This window comes from Megalobrama amblycephala, linkage group LG6, assembly GCF_018812025.1.
Source record: "Megalobrama amblycephala isolate DHTTF-2021 linkage group LG6, ASM1881202v1, whole genome shotgun sequence".
NCBI lineage: Eukaryota > Metazoa > Chordata > Actinopteri > Cypriniformes > Xenocyprididae > Megalobrama > Megalobrama amblycephala.
In genome coordinates, this window is record NC_063049.1 from 30,031,421 (window position 1) to 30,051,293 (window position 19,873).

General features: G+C 38.4%; 1 protein-coding gene and 1 long non-coding RNA gene across 4 annotated transcripts in view; one reads left to right on the top strand and one right to left on the bottom strand.

Annotated features, from left to right (window-relative positions):
- On the top strand, positions 1-5,921 carry zic2a (zic family member 2 (odd-paired homolog, Drosophila), a). Of its 3 annotated transcripts, none has more exons than XM_048193841.1 (4): positions 1-230; positions 1,504-3,070; positions 4,480-4,643; positions 4,936-5,921. In XM_048193841.1, exons 2-4 carry the CDS (start codon positions 2,092-2,094, stop codon positions 5,128-5,130), a joined length of 1,338 nt encoding a protein of 445 aa, XP_048049798.1. In that variant the 5' UTR covers positions 1-230; positions 1,504-2,091; the 3' UTR covers positions 5,131-5,921. The 3 variants fall into 3 exon arrangements, with proteins under 3 accessions (XP_048049798.1, XP_048049799.1, XP_048049797.1); XM_048193842.1 differs by having other exon boundaries at positions 6-230; positions 2,388-3,070; XM_048193840.1 differs by lacking the exon at positions 1-230 and having other exon boundaries at positions 1,226-3,070.
- Positions 5,364-19,873, bottom strand: part of LOC125270355 — a 25,305-nt gene continuing 10,795 nt past the window's right edge. The window contains exon 2 of the long non-coding RNA XR_007185334.1: positions 5,364-7,229. This is a non-coding gene — a long non-coding RNA (uncharacterized LOC125270355). The remainder of the gene's footprint in view (positions 7,230-19,873) is intronic.

Consider the following 19,873-nt stretch of genomic DNA (forward strand, 5'->3'; position numbering starts at 1 on the left):
ACTTGGATCAGATCCTGTGTTTCCTGTGGAGAGGGTAGAAATAGTCTTGGAAGAATGGTACATAACGTTCAAACAGCATGGCTTTGAGCTGAGGCACACAGAATTCCCAAAGTTTTATACATCCTCCGCCCTATTATTTACAGCTTAAAACGTTCGGAGAAGAGGAAAGACAAGACAAAGTGTGTTGTGCGTTGGAACGGGACTTTATGGGACTTAGGTTCAATGAAATTGTAAGTAAACCTCCTTTAAATGAATGTATGAATGTTAACATTTAAATAAACGCTGGGGAGCTTTAGGACTATTTCTTAGATCAGAAATGGTCCATGGAGTGGCTTGTGTACATTGGCCTGGAATCCGTAATGCAGTAACTCCATCCACATGTGCTTGAATAACTTCAGTTGGACGGTTTCGTTATTGTCCGTGAGTGTACAGGATAGTCTACATTGGCTAGTAAAAGCTCGCATTTACGCTTGTTCCGTAACCACAAAATACCGCTGAACTTGATTTTAAATAATGCAGATTCCCTGATTTATTCAATCGGAAAGACTAGGCTCTCGGTCTATGACGTCACTTTTTTATATTAAAGGCAGCCTAAATCATATCGTGCTTGTTTGACACAAGCATACAACCATATATAGCTAAAATAAATCAATTGTCATTCTGGAATGTGCTAAAATACTCAGAATACGCATATTTGGGTGCTTAGGAATAAGTCCTGGTGGTAGAAAAAATGTAGGTAGTAGCCTACAAAATATCTCAAATGTATACTGTTGTTGTATTTGCTGTGTTTCAAACAGTACCTGAAGTTTATGCTTCTGTTATAAAGGAAATACAATTTGCATATTGTTATTCAGAGTAGCTTTGGTACCAGCTACGAATAAGTGCGTTTTTAAACCAAATAAATTAATCCAAGTAGGCCTATTAAAGATGAGGTTGATGGCAATGACGACAATGTACCATCGCCGACTCCGTCTACTGCCCAGTTTTCCATATTATTGATTTTTTAGTAGGCCTACTTCATGTTTCAATAGGCTAATGTAATAGGCTATTTATTTATGAATACACGTTTGTTTGTTTTTGATGTGTCAATCAACACTCATGAAGACATGATCACGTCCTGACGAACACATACAAATTGAATTCGTAGCCTACTTGTTTCATATCGACAAAATGTGTTGTCATACTCACGTGCAGACTGAATCAAGGCACCTGGAGCGAGGTTTGAGAGTTTGTATTTCATTTACGCTAACCTTGACTGTTTGTTGGATTACAGTATGCGAAAGTAAGTAATTGGATTTTGCTATAACCTAAATATCTTAGACATTTTAAATCATTAAATGAGTATGCAAACAACACTGATGTCTCACGAGGTTTTACACGTCCACCAAAGAATTATGGGTTACACTTACTCTTATGAGCCCGCGTGGCAACTGATTTAGATTTATTAAACGATCTGATTAAACGCGAGTATTTTTGCTTTCCCTCTACCTATTCCCCGAAAAGGCTCTCCGAAAAGTAGGCGGTAATTATCGGTGGAAGATGGCGATCAGCGATTAGTTGCCAAAGGAGTGCGTTGGATTGGAGGGGCGCCTAGGATTGATGAGGAGCGGCGGCCAATGAGAGCGCTTCAAATGAATGACCGGGCTCCAGTTAAAGGGGGCGTAAGAGGAGGTAGTGCCAGTCCACTGAGAAAGAGGGACCCTCCGAGATAAACAGACAAGCGAAAGAAATAAACATTCCAATTCGAGATGCTTCAAGAACAAGGAAGACTTAGTAAGATAATGACTTGTATTTTCGTGTATTCTGAAAATAACGACATCGACTCAGTTTGAAAGGAAAAGCGCAAAGGAATCTTTTCATTTCGTTGCATTGGGGATTTTGAGTAACAAGTTATCCACAAGAAAAATATAGCCTAACTTAATACGCAAAGCTTTTTTTCCTATGAGCGGATCGAACTTCATCGCCTCATGTCGTGTTATCAAATCTGGAAGTTAATATTCCCGTAGCGCATTCGATTTTATTTTTTATATGTTTTGTTGAAGCGCCGTGCATAGACTGCTTGAAAGAGAATTGGTTTTGCTCAACGAAAGCATGTTACTGGACGCTGGGCATCAGTTCCCTGGTTTGGGAGTGGGCACCTTTGCCAGGCATCATCACTCCTCCAGTGAGATGCAGGACAGAGACTTGAGTTTAGCGCAGAACAGCTTCGTCGACTCGGCGCACATGGGCGCCTTCAAACTGAACCACGATCTCTCGCCCGGACAGAGTTCTGCATTCACGAGCCAAGCGCCCGGTTACCCCGCAGCGGCTCTGGGCGCGCACGCGGCTCATGTCACATCATACGCGAGCTCGCCGTTTAACTCCACGCGGGACTTTCTCTTTCGCAGCCGTGGATTCGGGGAATCGTCACCGGCGGGAGGCCAGCACGCACTCTTCGGCCCCACTGCCGGCTCGCTCCATCACTCTCACACAGACAGCCAAGGCCACATTCTCTTCCCTGGCATCCACGAGCAGCATGGATCTCACGGCTCCCCAAACGTGCTCAACGGGCAGATGCGACTCGGACTACCGGGGGAGGTTTTCGGGCGATCAGACCAGTACCACCAGGTCTCCAGCCCGAGGACCGACCCTTACTCAGCCGCCCAGCTGCACAACCAATACGGCTCCATGAATATGAACATGGGGATGAATATGGCAGCGCATCACCATCACCCCGGTGCCTTCTTTCGCTACATGAGGCAGCAGTGCATTAAGCAAGAGCTCATCTGTAAGTGGATCGATCCAGAGCAGCTCAGTAATCCTAAGAAGAGTTGCAATAAAACTTTCAGCACCATGCACGAACTGGTCACCCACGTCTCGGTCGAGCACGTTGGAGGACCCGAACAGAGCAACCACGTCTGCTTTTGGGAAGAGTGTCCCCGGGAAAGCAAGCCCTTTAAAGCCAAATATAAACTGGTCAATCACATCCGCGTGCACACGGGAGAAAAACCTTTCCCCTGCCCGTTCCCTGGATGTGGCAAAGTCTTCGCAAGATCAGAAAACCTGAAGATTCACAAGAGAACACACACAGGTAATTATGATATTTATTTCTGCTTGAGCTCGTAACATTAACATCTGTGGGTGTTGAATATGTTTTGGAGCTACAATAGTCTATTTTATCAATCCTAGAAATAGTATCGCAAATAGTGGTTCTTACAAAATTAAGCTGATTATGCCAGGACGGTGTATTTTTAGACTTTGAAAGCGCAAGCAGATTTAGATCTTTAAAAGAAAACGGATGTTTGTGAGCACATATCCAATTCGTTTAAGTGAACGCGGCTGAAAGCGATTATACCTGAACTCGTACGGAGTAGGCTAAATGCGATGTTTTGCAACAATGTGCTGAATTATGTAAGAGACTGTCGAGGGTTTGTGGTTCATAAACTTTAAACGGGTCAAAGGCGACTCGAGGGCTCGTCGCGTGCGCAGAGCAGCCGTAAATCTCTCCAACCGGTTTAATGTTTGCGTGGACCAATGCTCAAGCACTCGGGTGACTACGTCAGGATTTTGAAATTTACTCCAGTTTATTTTGTAGGATTTTTGGCCACGTACCGGAGTATTTTAATTGTTGTTAAAATTAGAAACAATGTATATAGCCTATATATATATACACACACACACACTAACAATAATACATTTTATATTTAAAAACATATATACATGTATACATAACGCATAGCTACACATGCATATATAAGAATTACAAAATAAATGCAGACCATTTCCAACACAAAAAAGACAACATAAAAATAAGAATAGGCTATATTTCCTACTTTAGGAATGGGCGATATGTGGGCCTTTTGTTATTCTTTCCATTGCATTGACAGTCTATGTGTTAGACAGGCCATTACCAGGGTTGCACATTTGAGCAATTTCCTCTTTAGAATACACGGAGGTATTGAGCCTTCTATTTGTCAAGGTGTTAATTGCATTTTGATTATTTCTAAGCAAATGGCTAAGTTTTGTGTGGGGCTGACAAAAGCTGAACGTTGAAAATAGTGTGATTGATTATTTTAATTTTGTTTTGTTTGGACAGGTTGCTGAATAAAGCAAATTCTTGCAAACGTAATTATCAGCAGAATTAAATTGTATATATCTATTTATTGTTGTAACTTTTACACTGCTCATATTTGAAAGGCTATAGATGAGGCTGTGTTGACCCCCTGTGTCGTTGTAAGGCGTACTACAGCTCTGTATTACAACTACGTGCATATGATAACCCCTTGAGTGATTTCCTTTAAATTTATTTCAAATGCTTTGTTTTAGATGTTTTATCTTCAGAAATAATTACATTTATATATTCTCTTGAAGCTATACCTGAATCGCAGATTTATTATATGTTGTAATATGGCTATTTTTGTGGTGTGTTTTAAAAAATAAAGGTGATTTAAACCTTAATCACTAATCGTGTGAATGTTTATATCGTTTTTTTCTTCTCAGGGGAGAAACCATTTCAGTGTGAGTTTGAGGGATGTGATCGGCGCTTCGCGAACAGCAGTGACCGAAAGAAGCACATGCACGTTCACACGTCAGACAAACCGTATCTGTGCAAAATGTGCGACAAGTCCTACACTCACCCCAGTTCTCTTCGAAAGCATATGAAGGTAATTCCTCTAGAACACAGAATGAGAAATACATTATTTATTTGTCACTAAACTGTTTAAAGGCAACTTCGTTTATTAATATCAATGATGCATTTAATTAAAAACACTTACAGACATGACTGTTATATATACATATCAGATTATTAGCTAATGCATTGATATTGTCATATTTGAACCAACTATTTATTTGTCCAGAATTTACTCATGAACAAGTTTTACCAATACATGCTATTCATGATTCATTCCGGGATCATTAATTATTTAATTTTTGTGCGCGCGTGTGTGTGTTTAGGTTCACGAGTCATCCCCATCTGCATCTGACTCGTCGCCAGCGGCAAGTTCTGGTTATGAGTCCTCAACACCCCCTGGTCTGGTGTCCCCCTCCACTGAGACCCAAAGCAACAACAATCTGTCGCCTTCATCAGCGGTCCACAGTTCCAACAACCACAGCAGTTTATCGTCCAATTTCAGTGAATGGTATGTTTAAGACTGTGCCATCCCTGGAGGAACCATTTCAGAAAACCAGGAGATCCATATACAGCTTGTACAAAACGAACGCTCCTATAATACGCGCTTGTCCAGCAGGATTTAACATTCCCACATCGACAGAAGAAACGTGCGCAAAAGCACTAAACATAATCTTTTTTTTGTACATACTACCCGCTCTCTTTCCCAATGGTTGTAATAGATTTTGTCGGTTTTTTGGTGTATAGATGTTCCTTCAATGGTAGCTATTTCTCTAACTGGACTTTTTAGTGCACATATTACCATAAAGTTGTATTATCATAATGAATATTGTGATCCCATTAAGGCAAACTGATTGTAAACTAAACAACTATTAACTGGAAAGAGTGCCAAAGTCAACATTTAACGAAGACAGACACAATATTTGCTTGTGAATGTATATCTTAGTTTGCTGGGCTTAACTTGTGATGTTTTGTGCTTTGCAAGTTTGAATTGTGAAATATATTTGGAAGATTGTGGGGCAAATTAATGTCGTGCCGTTAAATATCTGTAACTACACCCTTCTTTTTGTAAATATCGACTGCCATATTTATCCATTTGTAATTAAATTATGGTATTTACTTGCTACAGATGAAACAATATTTATAAAGAATGTTTCTTTACTATAAATATGTACAATTATGGGCTGAACAGGGGCAGTTGTTTTGTTATATGTGTTTTGTTCAAAGTTTGAGAAGTGTTTTCTCCATTATTGTGATAAAAATTTTACTGCATACAGATATAATAAAACGTGGTGCAAGTGTACAATCTTTACAACGCGTCGTGTTCCTTCCATGCTTTCTATAGCTTATAAACTTTGACAACTTTTAGGCCATCTTTCTGTGTAGTCTAAACAGACTTTAAAACAGAAATTTGACAGTGGTCAGAAGAAGCATTTAGCTGTTGTGTTACTAGGCAGAATTATCTTTCCATAAACATCTCGGCGTTTCAAACACCAATGACCACTAGAACTGATATTTCAGCATTTTAAAAGAAAAAAAGACAGAAACATTTTAATAGAGCTTTCGCAGCAATGCACAGGCATACTGAGTGCAGTACGAAGAAAATAGATACACGGGAAAACTGTCCATAATCTCAGTACCAATAATATAAAGTTTTTCTTCACTATTAGAGTAGCCTTGTTTAATTTTGGATTAATGCCGCAATTTAATGCCGCAGTCGCCCTTCCCTCCACACTTGGGATAAAATGGAGTTTGAAATCAAGTGGCCGTGAACTTGAACTTGACTCTGGCACTCTTGACAAGCTCTCTATATATATATAAAAAATCCTGCTGAATTAAGAGGTGACTGGCAGTTCCTGCGACTTGTTCGCTCGACTGTAAGCCGGGTTTTCTATTTAATTCCGTGTGCGCAGATGATGAATAAACCCAATAAAAGCGGAATAAAATAAAATAATTGTAAACGCACATTTGACAAGCAGCAACGTTAATGAATATTGTCGCAGGCTATTATTCGTGTATGATGATATCAGTGACAGCACGAATCTTCAGCATAAGTAATTAATAGACTGGAGGTTCTTGAGACTTTGAGCGATCGCATCCGTGTCACTGTGTTAAATCTCCAGTGCAGTGTGTAGAACTTTATACAGTGAAGGATCAGATTAATATTCATTTGTGTAAAGCATGGGGGAAGGGATAGGCTGTAAAATCACCACCCGGTGCCACAGTGTATTTTGAGATGGGCACATGAACATAATATATATCCTACATATTTTATTCACAGGAAATACAACTTAAGGCCACTCCCAAGAAGCCAGTCGGTTTGTTTAGAAATCACCAGAACACTGATTATTAATGCGCAGATGCCTATGGGCTGCTGGGTATATGTTTTCTTGCGTTTTCGGCTTTTGATTGAATCGCCCATTCCTTGGCTTGTGTTAGTATCCGCTGGATACATTCTCTGTTAAGGCATACTTTGACATAGTTGTGTGTTGGTGTGTTGACCTGTTTAGGGGAGGATGGTGTGACCTGTAGGGAGAGTGAAAGGTCAGCGTCCTGCAGTGCTTGGATGGCGTTTCCTTCTCAGCGCACGCTGCTCTGATATTGATCCGTGTAGAAAAACCTGCCCACAAATAAATAAATAAATACTGTTCAAGACTGTACATTCCACTTTAAAGCAGACTTTTTTTAAACACGTAATGTTTGGAAATTTCTTCTGAAAATTAATATATATATATATATATATATATATATATATATATATATATATATATATATATATATATGGTTAGTGACTTCATATTATTTTATAGGGTATTTTGACACTGAAATGCAACAAAGGAAACAAACACAAAGCTTCTACAACTGCATGCATGTAAAAATAGAACTAATAGGCTTAATAATAATAATAATAATAAAATATACCCTTTGCATATGCTACAGTTTTTTTATTGTCTGCTTGAAATATGCAGTTACGTTATGCTTCAAAAGACTTTTCTTCTTTTCTTTTCTTTTTTTTTTTTTTTTTTTGATTTATGACATTGGTGAGTGCTGCCAACTCCCATTCATAGAGCTCATACAGCGGAGCTTACCATTTAATAGACTGGAGGGATAGAGGCCACCAACAAACAAGACACTGGATAACTTTTTTTTCTACCGAAATATCATCATTTACATTTAAGGAACAATAGAAACTATTTATAAAATGATTACACTTTATACAAGTTTTTTGTTACAATATGTATTAATTAACACCAAAATGTTAACCAAAAGCTGTAATTGTTCCTAGGCTGTGATAACCTCACTTTCAATGATTAGAGCAATGGCTGCCTTCGTTTTCCAGTCGATTTCATCCACACCTGCAGAAATATGCGCAGACATATATGCGCAGTCTTTTTCTCGCTCACTCACTCACTCACTCACTCACTCACTCACTCAGCAAAACACACACTCCCTCTCTCTCACACACACACACACACACACACACACACACACACACACACACACACACACACACACACACACACACACACACACTTAAATAACAGCGAACTACAGCAGAATGTTTTTGCCAACCTTTAACATACTGTTTTATTTTATATATATTATTTTGTTAAAATTAGATTTTTTTCCTCCCCAGGAGCGATCAACAATTCGAGAGCTATTTTGGTATCATATTTTATCGCCTTATTGTACCTCTGTCTAAACAGTTTTGTGCCGTAAAATTAATTCTAAATGATTAGCCTATTAATTCTGTATTATTGTTCTGATCGTTTAATACGCATTTTCCCTACGCATATTGGTTATTGTACAAAATCTACAAAGCGTAGACTATGTGCCAAATGTGTTTTGTGTTACACTCTTAGAGACTGCCACTGAATAACAGAACGATGTTTCATAATCATTATAATATTATAGCTTCCTCTTTAAGTCAGAAAGAGACAGAATTGCCATGTCGGACGTATTTTTGTTAACAGCATGTGTCTGTAAATCTCAGATGAAATTAGTATAAATAAATGATCAATGAGGCATTTTATTCATATTATTTTATTTTTATTGACGCAAATCGCAATGTCTTTCATTGTCTTTGTTAAAAAACAAAAACAAAAAAAAAACAGTGCCAACCTGCATCGAATCAAACCGATTGTCTTTGTGATTGACGTTTAACTCTGAATAACCCTGTTATACAGTTTTGGCAGTGTCTTCCACCGATGGTATATTAATGATGTGACTTGTAAATATGAATTAGTTATCTGCAAAGAAGAGTCATTTTGTGACAGAATGAGAGAAAGTGCTTTTGCGAAAATAGATGGACAAATACCCACATTAAACGCTACAATTTCTACATTTCAAATGTTCATTTTGCGCTGGGTTACAGAGTGATATGAAGACAAAAACTACACATAGGCCTGTAACACGGAAAGCCCACATAACCTTATGTGACCTGCAGTAACTCGACACAGGTCTCTAATTGAGGTCCACAGCAACGGTATATTTAACAGTATATTTGCTAATAATTTTAATTAAATATTGATGGAATTTGGACCACCTGAAAATTATGATTGAATATAATTATGATTCAATATAAATGAATAATTTTCATAACGAATTTACAGACAAATAAACAATAATATTTCTGAGGCTCATGTTCAGGTGTTCCCAGACGGTAAAAAGGAGAGCAAATTTTCAATTGGTAGTTACATTTTTATTGACACACAATCACACTGTAAAACAGCAAATATGAGAGTAAAAACAATATAAATAGTTTTATTAGGGAAAAAAGCATTTGTTGACATATTTTGTTACTTTAAAATATGCAAACATTAAATTAAATATTTATGTCCGGTGAATAAATAAAAGAGCAAAAAATAACTTTAAAAAACATATTTCCCCCCACATTGTTTTTTTCCCGGGCAACAGAGTTGGAGATTTTTGTGACTCGGTTCAAAAAGATTAGACTACTTAAGCGAGTAAAACACTAAAATTTCACTTGAAATCACACATAAAGCTGATATATATGCTTATCCTGGCATTACTGAATATATAATTCAAATAAATTAATTATGGCTTCGTTTTTAGACAGATTACAACGGATACTGCTGCATCCACACTGTATTTCACTAATCCATATCTACATATTGATAGACAATGTCACGTTTATAGCCAAGATGGCTTAAGAGGTGCAATAGCTAGGCTACTTGTAACTGCTGCAACATGTTACATGTGCATTTGAACTCGCCATTGGAGAAAGAAGATGATGAAAAGGGATGAAGAAAAAAGAAAGAGTGGCAGGTGCTCGTTTAGAAAACACTCACTAAAATCTCAGTTCTTATATATATATATATTTTTTTTTTTTTCTTTTTTTTTTTTTTAAAACTGTTGTTATTGTAATATCATTATTAAGAATAAATAGGCCTGTATCATACCTCGATTAAAATAATTTAGTCCTGGATATGCTTACAGGCTAACGTCTTGTCTGCCATTCATTCAGGCCTGTCACGTGTCAAACAAAGCGGGCGGAGTATCGTTTTAACAAACAAAGATTATTTTATTCTGAATTATAGTGAATATTGGCTTTACAATAATGAAAATGCATTAATGTAGGTACTTTTGTGTACATGTGTCTCTGATAACGTGAGAAAGCAGTTGCATAGCCTATATTTAAGAGTGCTTCAAGGCCCACATTAATTTACTGACGTTTACTAACAATGATGAAGTGATTTGAGGAAATGTGCCGTAGAGATGCGCTATTTGCGTGCTACAAACGTTCAGTTTTGTGCTGTGAGAAACCAGGCAGTACAGTGACAATAAACCTGTAAATAAACCGTGTAAATGTCTATAACCCACACCAAAAAGAGTTCTGTTATTATGAACAGTATACATTGTAAATAGTCAAAATACATGATCTCAACTCATGAATTCGTCACAGAAACAGGTGAGGCATGGCAAATTGTTTATTTCATTGTTTTATTGGTGTTCAAATATGCTACAGAGGGGTAGGGAAATGTATAAAATGTTAGTTTTAATAATAATCAGTGAATACATTAAATAATGTTAAAAATCTCTGATTTATTAGTGTGGCAAATTTATCATGTTTCTAAATGGGTTTGTGAGGAAAAACAAATAGACATCGCACAATAAATTTAATGAAGACAGTTATTTGGGATCATGCGGTATATAATTTTACTCAAAGCACAGCTCAGGCCTTTCTATCTCCTTTCTCTGTCTCCCTGGCTGTTTAGACCACCCTTCTATTATAGTATGTTTATGTGGAAGTCTACAGTTGAGCTTCCTGTTACAGAACTGAGGCTTTCATGTCACAAGGGGTGGACGTAGACACAGCCTTTCTCATGACAAATGTATAAGCTTACTTTGAGCAAGCAGGAATAGCTGTCACTTCTGGCCTATAGACACAAACAAAAAGCTTAATTCCTGGAGGAAACCCAAGCTGGCACCGCCTATTCAGGGCAAACATGACCGAGCCATTGAAAACCTCCCCTGCTAAACACTTTCCCTTTTATATATGATCACTTTGAATGAGTGTTTTTCACTCATGGGAGTCATTCTGTTGGTGAGTCGCACAAGTAGAGTTGAGTGTGAATTATGAAGTACAGTCATGCTACAGCACACACCATAAAGATTGTATTCTTCTTTTGAGCCACATGATGTTTTGCCAGATCTAAATAATTTTTATATTCCACACTATTATGAGATTCTGAGAACAGGCTAGTTAAATTTCTCTTGAAAGTTTACATTCAGAATATTCAGTAAAATAATTTCAGTAATTTATTGTATAGAAGGATATGAACATAAAATATGCCGCTAATTGGTAGATTTGTTTCTTTTGCTTTTTTGCTGTAATGGATCTTTGATTGTGGTAGGTGGATTTGGGTGAACCGGTTCACACACACCTAGAGATGGACGTCAGATTTGAGTCACTAATTGAGGTCTAATGACATAAGTCAGTTACTCAATAAAACTCAGTTCAAAAGGTGCACTTTAATACAAAGTTTTGTCATGAAATCCTAGATGGCACAGGCTGATAGGTCCTTAACTCAATCTGCTTGCAATCACATCATTCTCTGCTGATTAGTTCCTGCTGTATCATTAGCCAATGAGCTCGCTCTGCTCAACCTTTAAATACTTGGTCAGCATTTGCTGTAGCAGTGGCAGCGCACTTTCAGAAACCCTCCACCTTCCCCAGCTCCACCTGTATAGATCTGCTATGGGTAATTAATGTATGCTATATTGTACAGCAGCAGCATGTCTTACTTGCTCACAGTAGCATGTCATGTATGTACTGGCAGTAGCAAGTCCCGTACTTGCTCTGCAGCAGGAATAACCAACAACAGCAGCAGCAGCAGCGTAGCAGATCTATTCTGCTAAGACCAAACATTTCAACATTTTAATATCCATTACTATGCCAAACACTCCAAGAGTTGTCATAACAGAACTCCTGTTTTTGAAAACTATTACTGGGCTGTGGCCTACTTTTTTATGCAGACCCCTCCAGTTTAGGGAAATTTTCAATTTCCCTGCACATATAAACCTAGAGTCACACCTCTACAACTTTGATCTTCAAACACAGCGGTTCTCTGCCTGAGGGCAGCAGCAGGGCTAAAGATGCTCTCAGAGTTTTGGTTTTATAAGGACTTAATGACTTAATGGAACAGTACCCCTCATGTTCTCCACCTTTATGTTGTGTTTGTCATGGAAACCGGCATAAGGTTTGGAGTTACCTGTTAATTTCAGCATTAAAAAAAAAAAAAAAAAAATCAGATTTAAAGAGGGAAAGATTAGATTCAGTTGGTTGCTTTCACAAATAAAAAACCCTTGACACCGCCAAGCTCAAAAACATATGAGATACTAAAACATAGAGGAGGAAAAATATGCATTTTATGTCAAAACGAATTTGCTTTAGCACTTAATTCAATCGTTTAATGGAGATAGTCAAAGACTTCTGAAAATGTGTACTTTCGATATGCTGTATCTGAGACGCCCCACATCTCTCTCCTGCTGTTATTCTTGCGTTTAACAATACTTAGAGCAGGCAAACTCCATTCAGAAGAATTTACACAAGCTGACAGAAATGAGTGTTGATGGCTCTTTTCAAAATATCAAGGAGTGTGCAGATACCCTCCTTATGTCTCGCAGATAAGCTTCTTCCCAGCTGTCTCTTTCGTACTTTCCTCATTGAGCACCTTTGACTAAATCTTAAAAGCAAATGTGAAAGCAAAAAACCCTGGTGTTCCGAGGATTTGGTTTGATATTCCTGCGCATATCTAATATCTTACAAGTTTTTGACTTTGCCCACATCAAGCATTTACAAGTGGCCCTCCACAGGTTATTAAAACACCAGGAACAGTTGAAGATGAACATCAAAACAGTAGCAGTCTGTGTGGAATGGATTCCTGTGCCGTAAGTTGTAGAACTGATCCTTTTTTTATTTTCACTGTCTGGTCGTCACACGAGGAGGCCGTGCGCCCATGGAGCTCTCTGAATACTACAAAAACATCTCTGTCTCATGCAAATATTAGTCCAATTTGATACCTACTCTTCAAAACAATGCTTAAGGCACTGAGAGAGAAAGCATATCTCTGACTTATCGTCATTATGCTGCACTGAATGTTATTCTTTGGAGACTCTTCAAATGGCATTGTTCATGTCCTCCATATTTATCAATGTATGTCTTACCCCATGAGGTGAATGTGAGATCGCTCCGTCGATGTCGTCAGCTCCAAGCTATTGGGTTTGGGCAAGGCTGTTCATTGCTCAGGCTAGTGGACTGGAAGGAGCTAATTTGATTGACTTTGAACGTCAAGTTTCCATGCTGGAGGTCCAGGGTCCCCTGACAGTCTCGACGATCATGGTCAGTGAATTCATCAGCAGCTAGTCAGTTAGCACCTGACATGTCAATGTCTAGAACAACAATACACGCTAACGTAAGCAAATGCCCAAAGTGATGGTGATTTGAATGAATGGAGCAGATTTAAATTTGTGTGTGCAAATACATATCGTAATGACAGTTCTGAACCTAATGATTCCCTTGTGACCTCAGCTCAAACAAAGTCAATGTAGTTGTACAGGTTATTTCAAAAGAATATAAATGATGTTGCCTTTCAATAGAAAGAACGTTGTTTATAAGAGTCAACTCATTGCTAAATTGACAGCATAACATAATAAAAACCTGAAGCTAATCCTCCACACATCCAGTTTACATTTTAAACAGAACAGAAATTGTCCCAGCAACAATTATTTTTATGATACACTAAATACTAAATATATTGAATATTATTTATATTTAATTTAATTTAATCAAAATGATGTGAAGTTTTCAGCTAGAAAATTCATAACTGCAACTGCATATAGATTAATGTGCATAGATTGCACTGACCTCGTAAAACGTTTTATTGAACAACTATCTAATGTGTGAAGGTTTGTTTAAAATCCTTCCTATTAATGTCATCATTTACTCACCCTCATGTGGTTCCAAACCGATATGAATTTCTTTATTCTGTTGAACACAACAGAAGATATTTTGGGGGGAAAATTGTCCATACAATGAAAATCAATGGGTTCCAATGTCGTTTGGACATCAGGGCGAGTAAATAATGACATTTTTAATTTGAATTGTCCCTTTAACTGTCACAAGTTAACATCAGTAGAGGTTGGTTTGGCCGACTCTTCTACATTCACACTTATCTGTGATGTCATTCGTGATCTTATACACAGGTGTCATCTTAATACTCCCACTTTTCTATGTGTCAGCCACATGCATGCCCCTCTCTTGTTCATTTCTGTACCTGACATACATTATTTCGCTACTCTCAGGTAGCCACGGTGATAATGAGTATATTGATTTCTTGACAAATCACAAGTGGCAAAAACAACGAGAAACACTGCACATCCCCAAACTCTTGGCAGTCATATTTATGGTGAGAAGGACATGGTCGGCTCGCTCATCCTGACAAGAGGCATTCTTATTTGAGGCGGCACATCTCATCATCACATGAGTGCTTGTGAGGCAGAGGATGACTTCATAAACAGAGAGCCAAACGCAATACTCCACAAATTGGTGTTGTGTAGTGACATCCCTCCAGTCTCTTGGCTGTCTGGTCTCTGGGATGCGGCCCTCAAAGGAGGTGTTGAAAAGTAAACAGCGCCTAGCTGGAAGGGAAACGAGTGCATTTACTTCCCACCTCGTGTATAGCTTGTGTGGGAAGTCTGAGTGAAGACGGTCCCCGGTGGGCTTTCTGACGAACTAGGGGATTCTGCTAGGCCCCCATCCTTCTAGCACTCGACAAATAAATGGGAAACACTGTTGACAGCTGTTCACAATGATGCCGAAGAGAGGGAATTGCGTTAAAAGAGTGGCACTGCTGACAGATATTGTCCTGTTGTACAAAAAAAGCACATAAAACAAAGGGGAGGAAAGCTATTTGAAGGTGCAGTGAGCAACAAGCTGTGTTTTTAATGCCAAATTCTGTGCCGCACGAATCCCTCCTCCCCGTCCACAATGCACTGTGGTGGCACTTCACAAAATAAAACAAGCAAGCATATTTGGAGAGCACACTCTGTGCCAGGGGTTTGATAAGAGGGGACTAATTGCTGCAAACTGAAGAACAGTGCAGCTTGTCAGCATGGCGTATAACTGGAGGTAGGGTCCATCCTGAGTCAGTATGCGTGTGTTAGATATTCTGTATTTAATTGAAGGGCCCACAGTACACTGGGGTGAGGCTAAGGGGAATTATTAAGCTTTAACCAGGGGACTTCTGGGAAAAGGACCCTAATCAGGAAGCTGGGGAGCAAGTGGAGGCTGATGAGAATTATGACGATTATGACATGTTAGCACATGTCTGTAGGACAAGTGGACAGACGATGAGTTAATCAAGGGCTAGATTAAATGGCTCCCATGCTGTCAGGAATCTACCCCCATCCTCCAGTGTCAACGTCTTCTTATTAGGGTCAGCCTCTACCTTAATGACTTGTGGGTGTGTGTATATGTGGTTTTAAGGCTTGAATTATTTATCACTTGGTGCCTCATCAACAATGCATGTCCATCCTATGCAATGAACTAGCACTTTTCTATTTTCAAATGGATAGTTCGTACAAAAATAAAAATGATCATCATTTACTCATCCCGTCATCATTTCAAATCCACATGAATTTCTTTCAGCTGCAGAACACACATATAATAAAGAAAAAGTCTCAATATTTGTATGGACGAAGACAAAAACATTCTTGAAAATTCTTCTGCTTTTGTGTTCCGACATGAAGGTGAGTTAATACAAAGTTCTGTCATGAAACTCTAGATGGCACATTGGTCAGCATTTGCTGTAGCAGTGCAGCGTGCTTTCAGAAACCCTCCATCTTCCCCAGCTCCACCTGTATAGATCTGCTATGAGTAATTCACGTATGCTGTATTGTACAGCAGCAGCATGTCTTACTTGCTCACAGCAGCGTTTCGAGTATGTATTGGCAGTAGTAAGTCCCGTACTTACTCTGCAGCAGCAGCAATAACCAACAGAAGCAGCAGCAATAACAGCAGCAGCCGCAGCGTAGCAGATCTATTCTGCGAAGACCAAATATATCAACATTGTCATACCCATTACCATGCTAAATACTCAGAGAGTAGTGACAGAAATAGGCTTTATGTCAGATGTCACATGAACAAACAGGAAAAACGTCTCAACGCATCTGCTTATCGGAGAAAGTGTTAACAGCAGCATAAACTAATGGCTGTGGCCTTTTAATCAGCTAACTTAGGTAGTTGTTTTTAGAAAATGACAATATAACGGAGACATGTTTTGAAACTGGCGCAGACCACAGATATCCTAGATATCTGTGATCCAAAGATATACATCTTTACTGTAGAGCAACAATAACATTCAAGATCCCATGTTACATATGTAAAATGTGTGTTGATATTTCATTCTTTCAAAATGTTTTGTAAATATAAGCTTAGCTACACTAGCCAGTTATTCAGTGAGGATTTCTGTGCAATTCAGTTGATTTCATGATCCCTAAATGACCTTAACCTGAATCTATCAATTGCAAACATGTTTACCATGTTTGTTCTTGAAATCTGCTCATTCAGTTTTCTGAATGTCTCTTCATTAGCCAGGCTCATGTGTTTCTTAGCATCAAGCTAATTGATCGAACCATATGTTAATCCTCCATTGGACGGAACAATACCCTTTGCGCTCGAATTTACTTTTTTCACCCTATCACTAATAAAGCCAACCTCCCTGCTGATGGAAAATTGTCAGTTTACCTCAAGCTACAGGGGGCTTAGCAATCAGGCCTTAAAAAAGCACTGACAGGTTAACCTGCTGTGCACAGGGGTCTCCAGGGACAGGCCTCCACTGCAGTTTTACATGCAACGCTTCTGTTTGCCAACGAGAGACTCACCACATAATAGAGTTGTTACCAGCCACTTGAATTTAACCTTTGCAGACCCAAGGAAAAACTGACATGCTCTAAACTGCTGTATGCTCTTTCTAGTTCTAACCTATTTTGTTTTTATTTAAGCTACGTAAAGCACTCTTCTGTTAAGCAATAGGGCAATTGAGACAGAAAATGTCACAGATGCATCTCAGTTTTAGGAACAAATGAAAGAATGGTTGGTGATGTAATTGGATTTTATTATCATAAATATAGTATTTTAATCATCTAATTGTACTTCAAATGGAGATTTTAAATATTCTAAAATGACTGATAACTTCTATAACCAAAATACAATTGTTAAATATCTAGTTTTACAGGCTTAAGCACTTCCTGTGCTGTAATCTACAACCTTTTACACAATATCTTACAACTGAATCCAATTTGCCATGGTCATGTCTTAGAAATAGGCTTTTGGTGGATATAGTTTAGGGTTTTCACAGCTTTTGTAGACAGTCTACAACATTAGACAGCATATTTGCATGCTTGTTCAAGGCGAAGTGACTAGAACACAGCACTCAGAGAGGGCTCTTTATTGCTCGTTCTATAACAGCGGTGTCCAAAGTCGGTCCTGGAGGGGCACTGTCCTGCCGAGTTTAGCTCCAGCTTGCCTCAACACATCTGCCTAGAAGTTTCTAGCAGAGATGGTCTTATTATTGGGTGATGCGAGGGTTTGTGGCTCTACCATTGGATCACGTGTGCCTTGACCACCAATCACATTACAGTCTTGACGTCACTGAATTTCGTTCAGATTTGTGCGACAGTCAGTCACTGTTTGTGGATACCATGGAAATGAATGAGAAATGCCATAAACTGAATCATACCTGTCACGCAATTGTCCTTGACTTCTCTTTTAAAACAGCTTCTTTTTTTTTTCGGCGTAAACTCTTAGAAGTAGATCAATCCGAAATGAATGTTTAAGAGCAAACACGTTGAAGATTAGCCGATGGGCTGTTGATTCATTAAATGATAAGCCATTTTTCCACAAAAGCAGTTTATTCAGCTTAGTGAAGCCTCTCCTCCATTGACATCCATTCAAAAAAAGGCCTCTGGTCTGTGTACCGCAGCTTTAGCAGGCGTTGCACTTTTTTTTTTTTTTTTGCTAACCTTGGAGGCTTGTTCTATAACAACCCATTGCAGACCACAGAAAATGTAAAATGCCTTCCATAGATATCCATCAAAAGACTTCTATAAAACATGGTTAAAACATTAAGTTCCTTTGTGAGACATTCGTGCCTTATTCTGCATTTCATTCAGCCTGGTGTGTATTGTAATATGCTTTTCCACGCTCTGCCACGAGTTTTCCTAATGACAATCATTGAGCATTACTAACGACTAGCCATTAGAGCCATAACCACAGAGCGTTCCAAACTCCTCCTGTGTAGCACAATGGATCTGCATCTATCTGGGATCATCCGGTATTGCAGTAGAATTAGCATTTATTGTTTGTGATAGACTTTTTAGCGGCAAAGGTGTGTGCTTTTATCAGACATTTTCAGCTCCTAACAGATTTGACAGGCATTTGTTATCTTGAAACCTCCTTAAATCTCTGGCGATAACATTTGACGATGTCAGTGTAATTTCTCTTTTCCCCTTTTGACAGAATTCTATTCTTCCTTTTTTGCATCAGATACCCCTTGTGTAATGTCTTTCTTCTTTTTTTTCCAGTTACAACATTTACAAAATGTCACTTTTAGCATGATTGTTCAATCTACAGCTTAAATTCTCACAGAGCCACAGATTTCCTTAAAGTGATCTCAACAGTAACAGCATCATTTCCTAGAAAAAATATAGTCTCCCTGACAGACAGGAAATAAATCATAAAATGTATATTTATAATATAAAACGTAAAAAAATTAAATAAAAAAAATACTGTTAATAGTAATTAACATAGTAATAGTAATAACATTTTATCAAAATTTGAGCAAATATATAGAACTGGTCGTTCTAAACCTGTATAAACACAAAAGATATCTCGAGAAATGTCTTGGTGTTTTTTTAAGTCCATACAATGAAAGTCGTTAACCAAAATTCTTCGAAGCAAGAAAGTGATACAGATTTGGAATGACACAAGGGTGAGTAAATGATGACAGAATTTTCATTTTTGGGTGGACTGTCACTTTCATGTCATTTTTATTTTTCTTAGCCCAGCAGTTCCACCTAAACCATCCTTCAATCTAATACTAAACGTTTCTCATGACAGTTTGTGATGACACCTCTCTAAAAAAACAAGAGATTGCCGAAGCAATGAGTCATTTTAACACTTTAGTGCGAAGCAAAGTACGAACAACTGGCTAATAAACACCTTCTCTTCCCTGCCATGTTGATCCAGTTGTTGATAGTGATTCCTAGGAATGTCTCCCCTGAGTGCAATTGTCTGTCACTTAATTAGCTTAAGTTTAGCACCACATGCTCCTCAGGTGTGCGTGTGCATTTGCTCTGGTGTGTTAGCGTCTTTGTAAGTAGGTGTTTGTACACACAGCACTTGTTCATTGTTTATTTTTTTTGCATGTGTATGTTTTTGTTTACGTGTAAAAGACAGAGGGGCTTACCCACACGTTTGTGAATTGTTGAGGACCCTGATCATGTTTTTTCCCTGCTGTCGGTGAAATGAAGAGCACCTTAAAGTGATCGCTGTGCTGTTGTTGTTTCAGTTTGTATTCATTTAAGAACACATTAGAAACTATCTTTTATTAGCATAAGGTGGCTTTATAGAGAAGGCTTTGCTGCTAATGGTTGGATAACCGTGTGCACATATACATCACAAACAGAAATTAACCACAGAGACAGTTGATATACATTCTACTGTTTAAGTAAATTGAT

Bases quoted from the DNA above. Each gene is read 5' to 3' on its own strand.
- zic2a (XM_048193841.1), top strand. From the start codon at position 2,092: ATGTTACTGGACGCTGGGCATCAGTTCCCTGGTTTGGGAGTGGGCACC. The intron at 3,071-4,479 runs GTAATTATGATA...TTTTCTTCTCAG, and splicing joins TCACAAGAGAACACACACAG to GGGAGAAACCATTTCAGTGT. The intron at 4,644-4,935 runs GTAATTCCTCTA...GTGTGTGTTTAG, and splicing joins CTCTTCGAAAGCATATGAAG to GTTCACGAGTCATCCCCATC.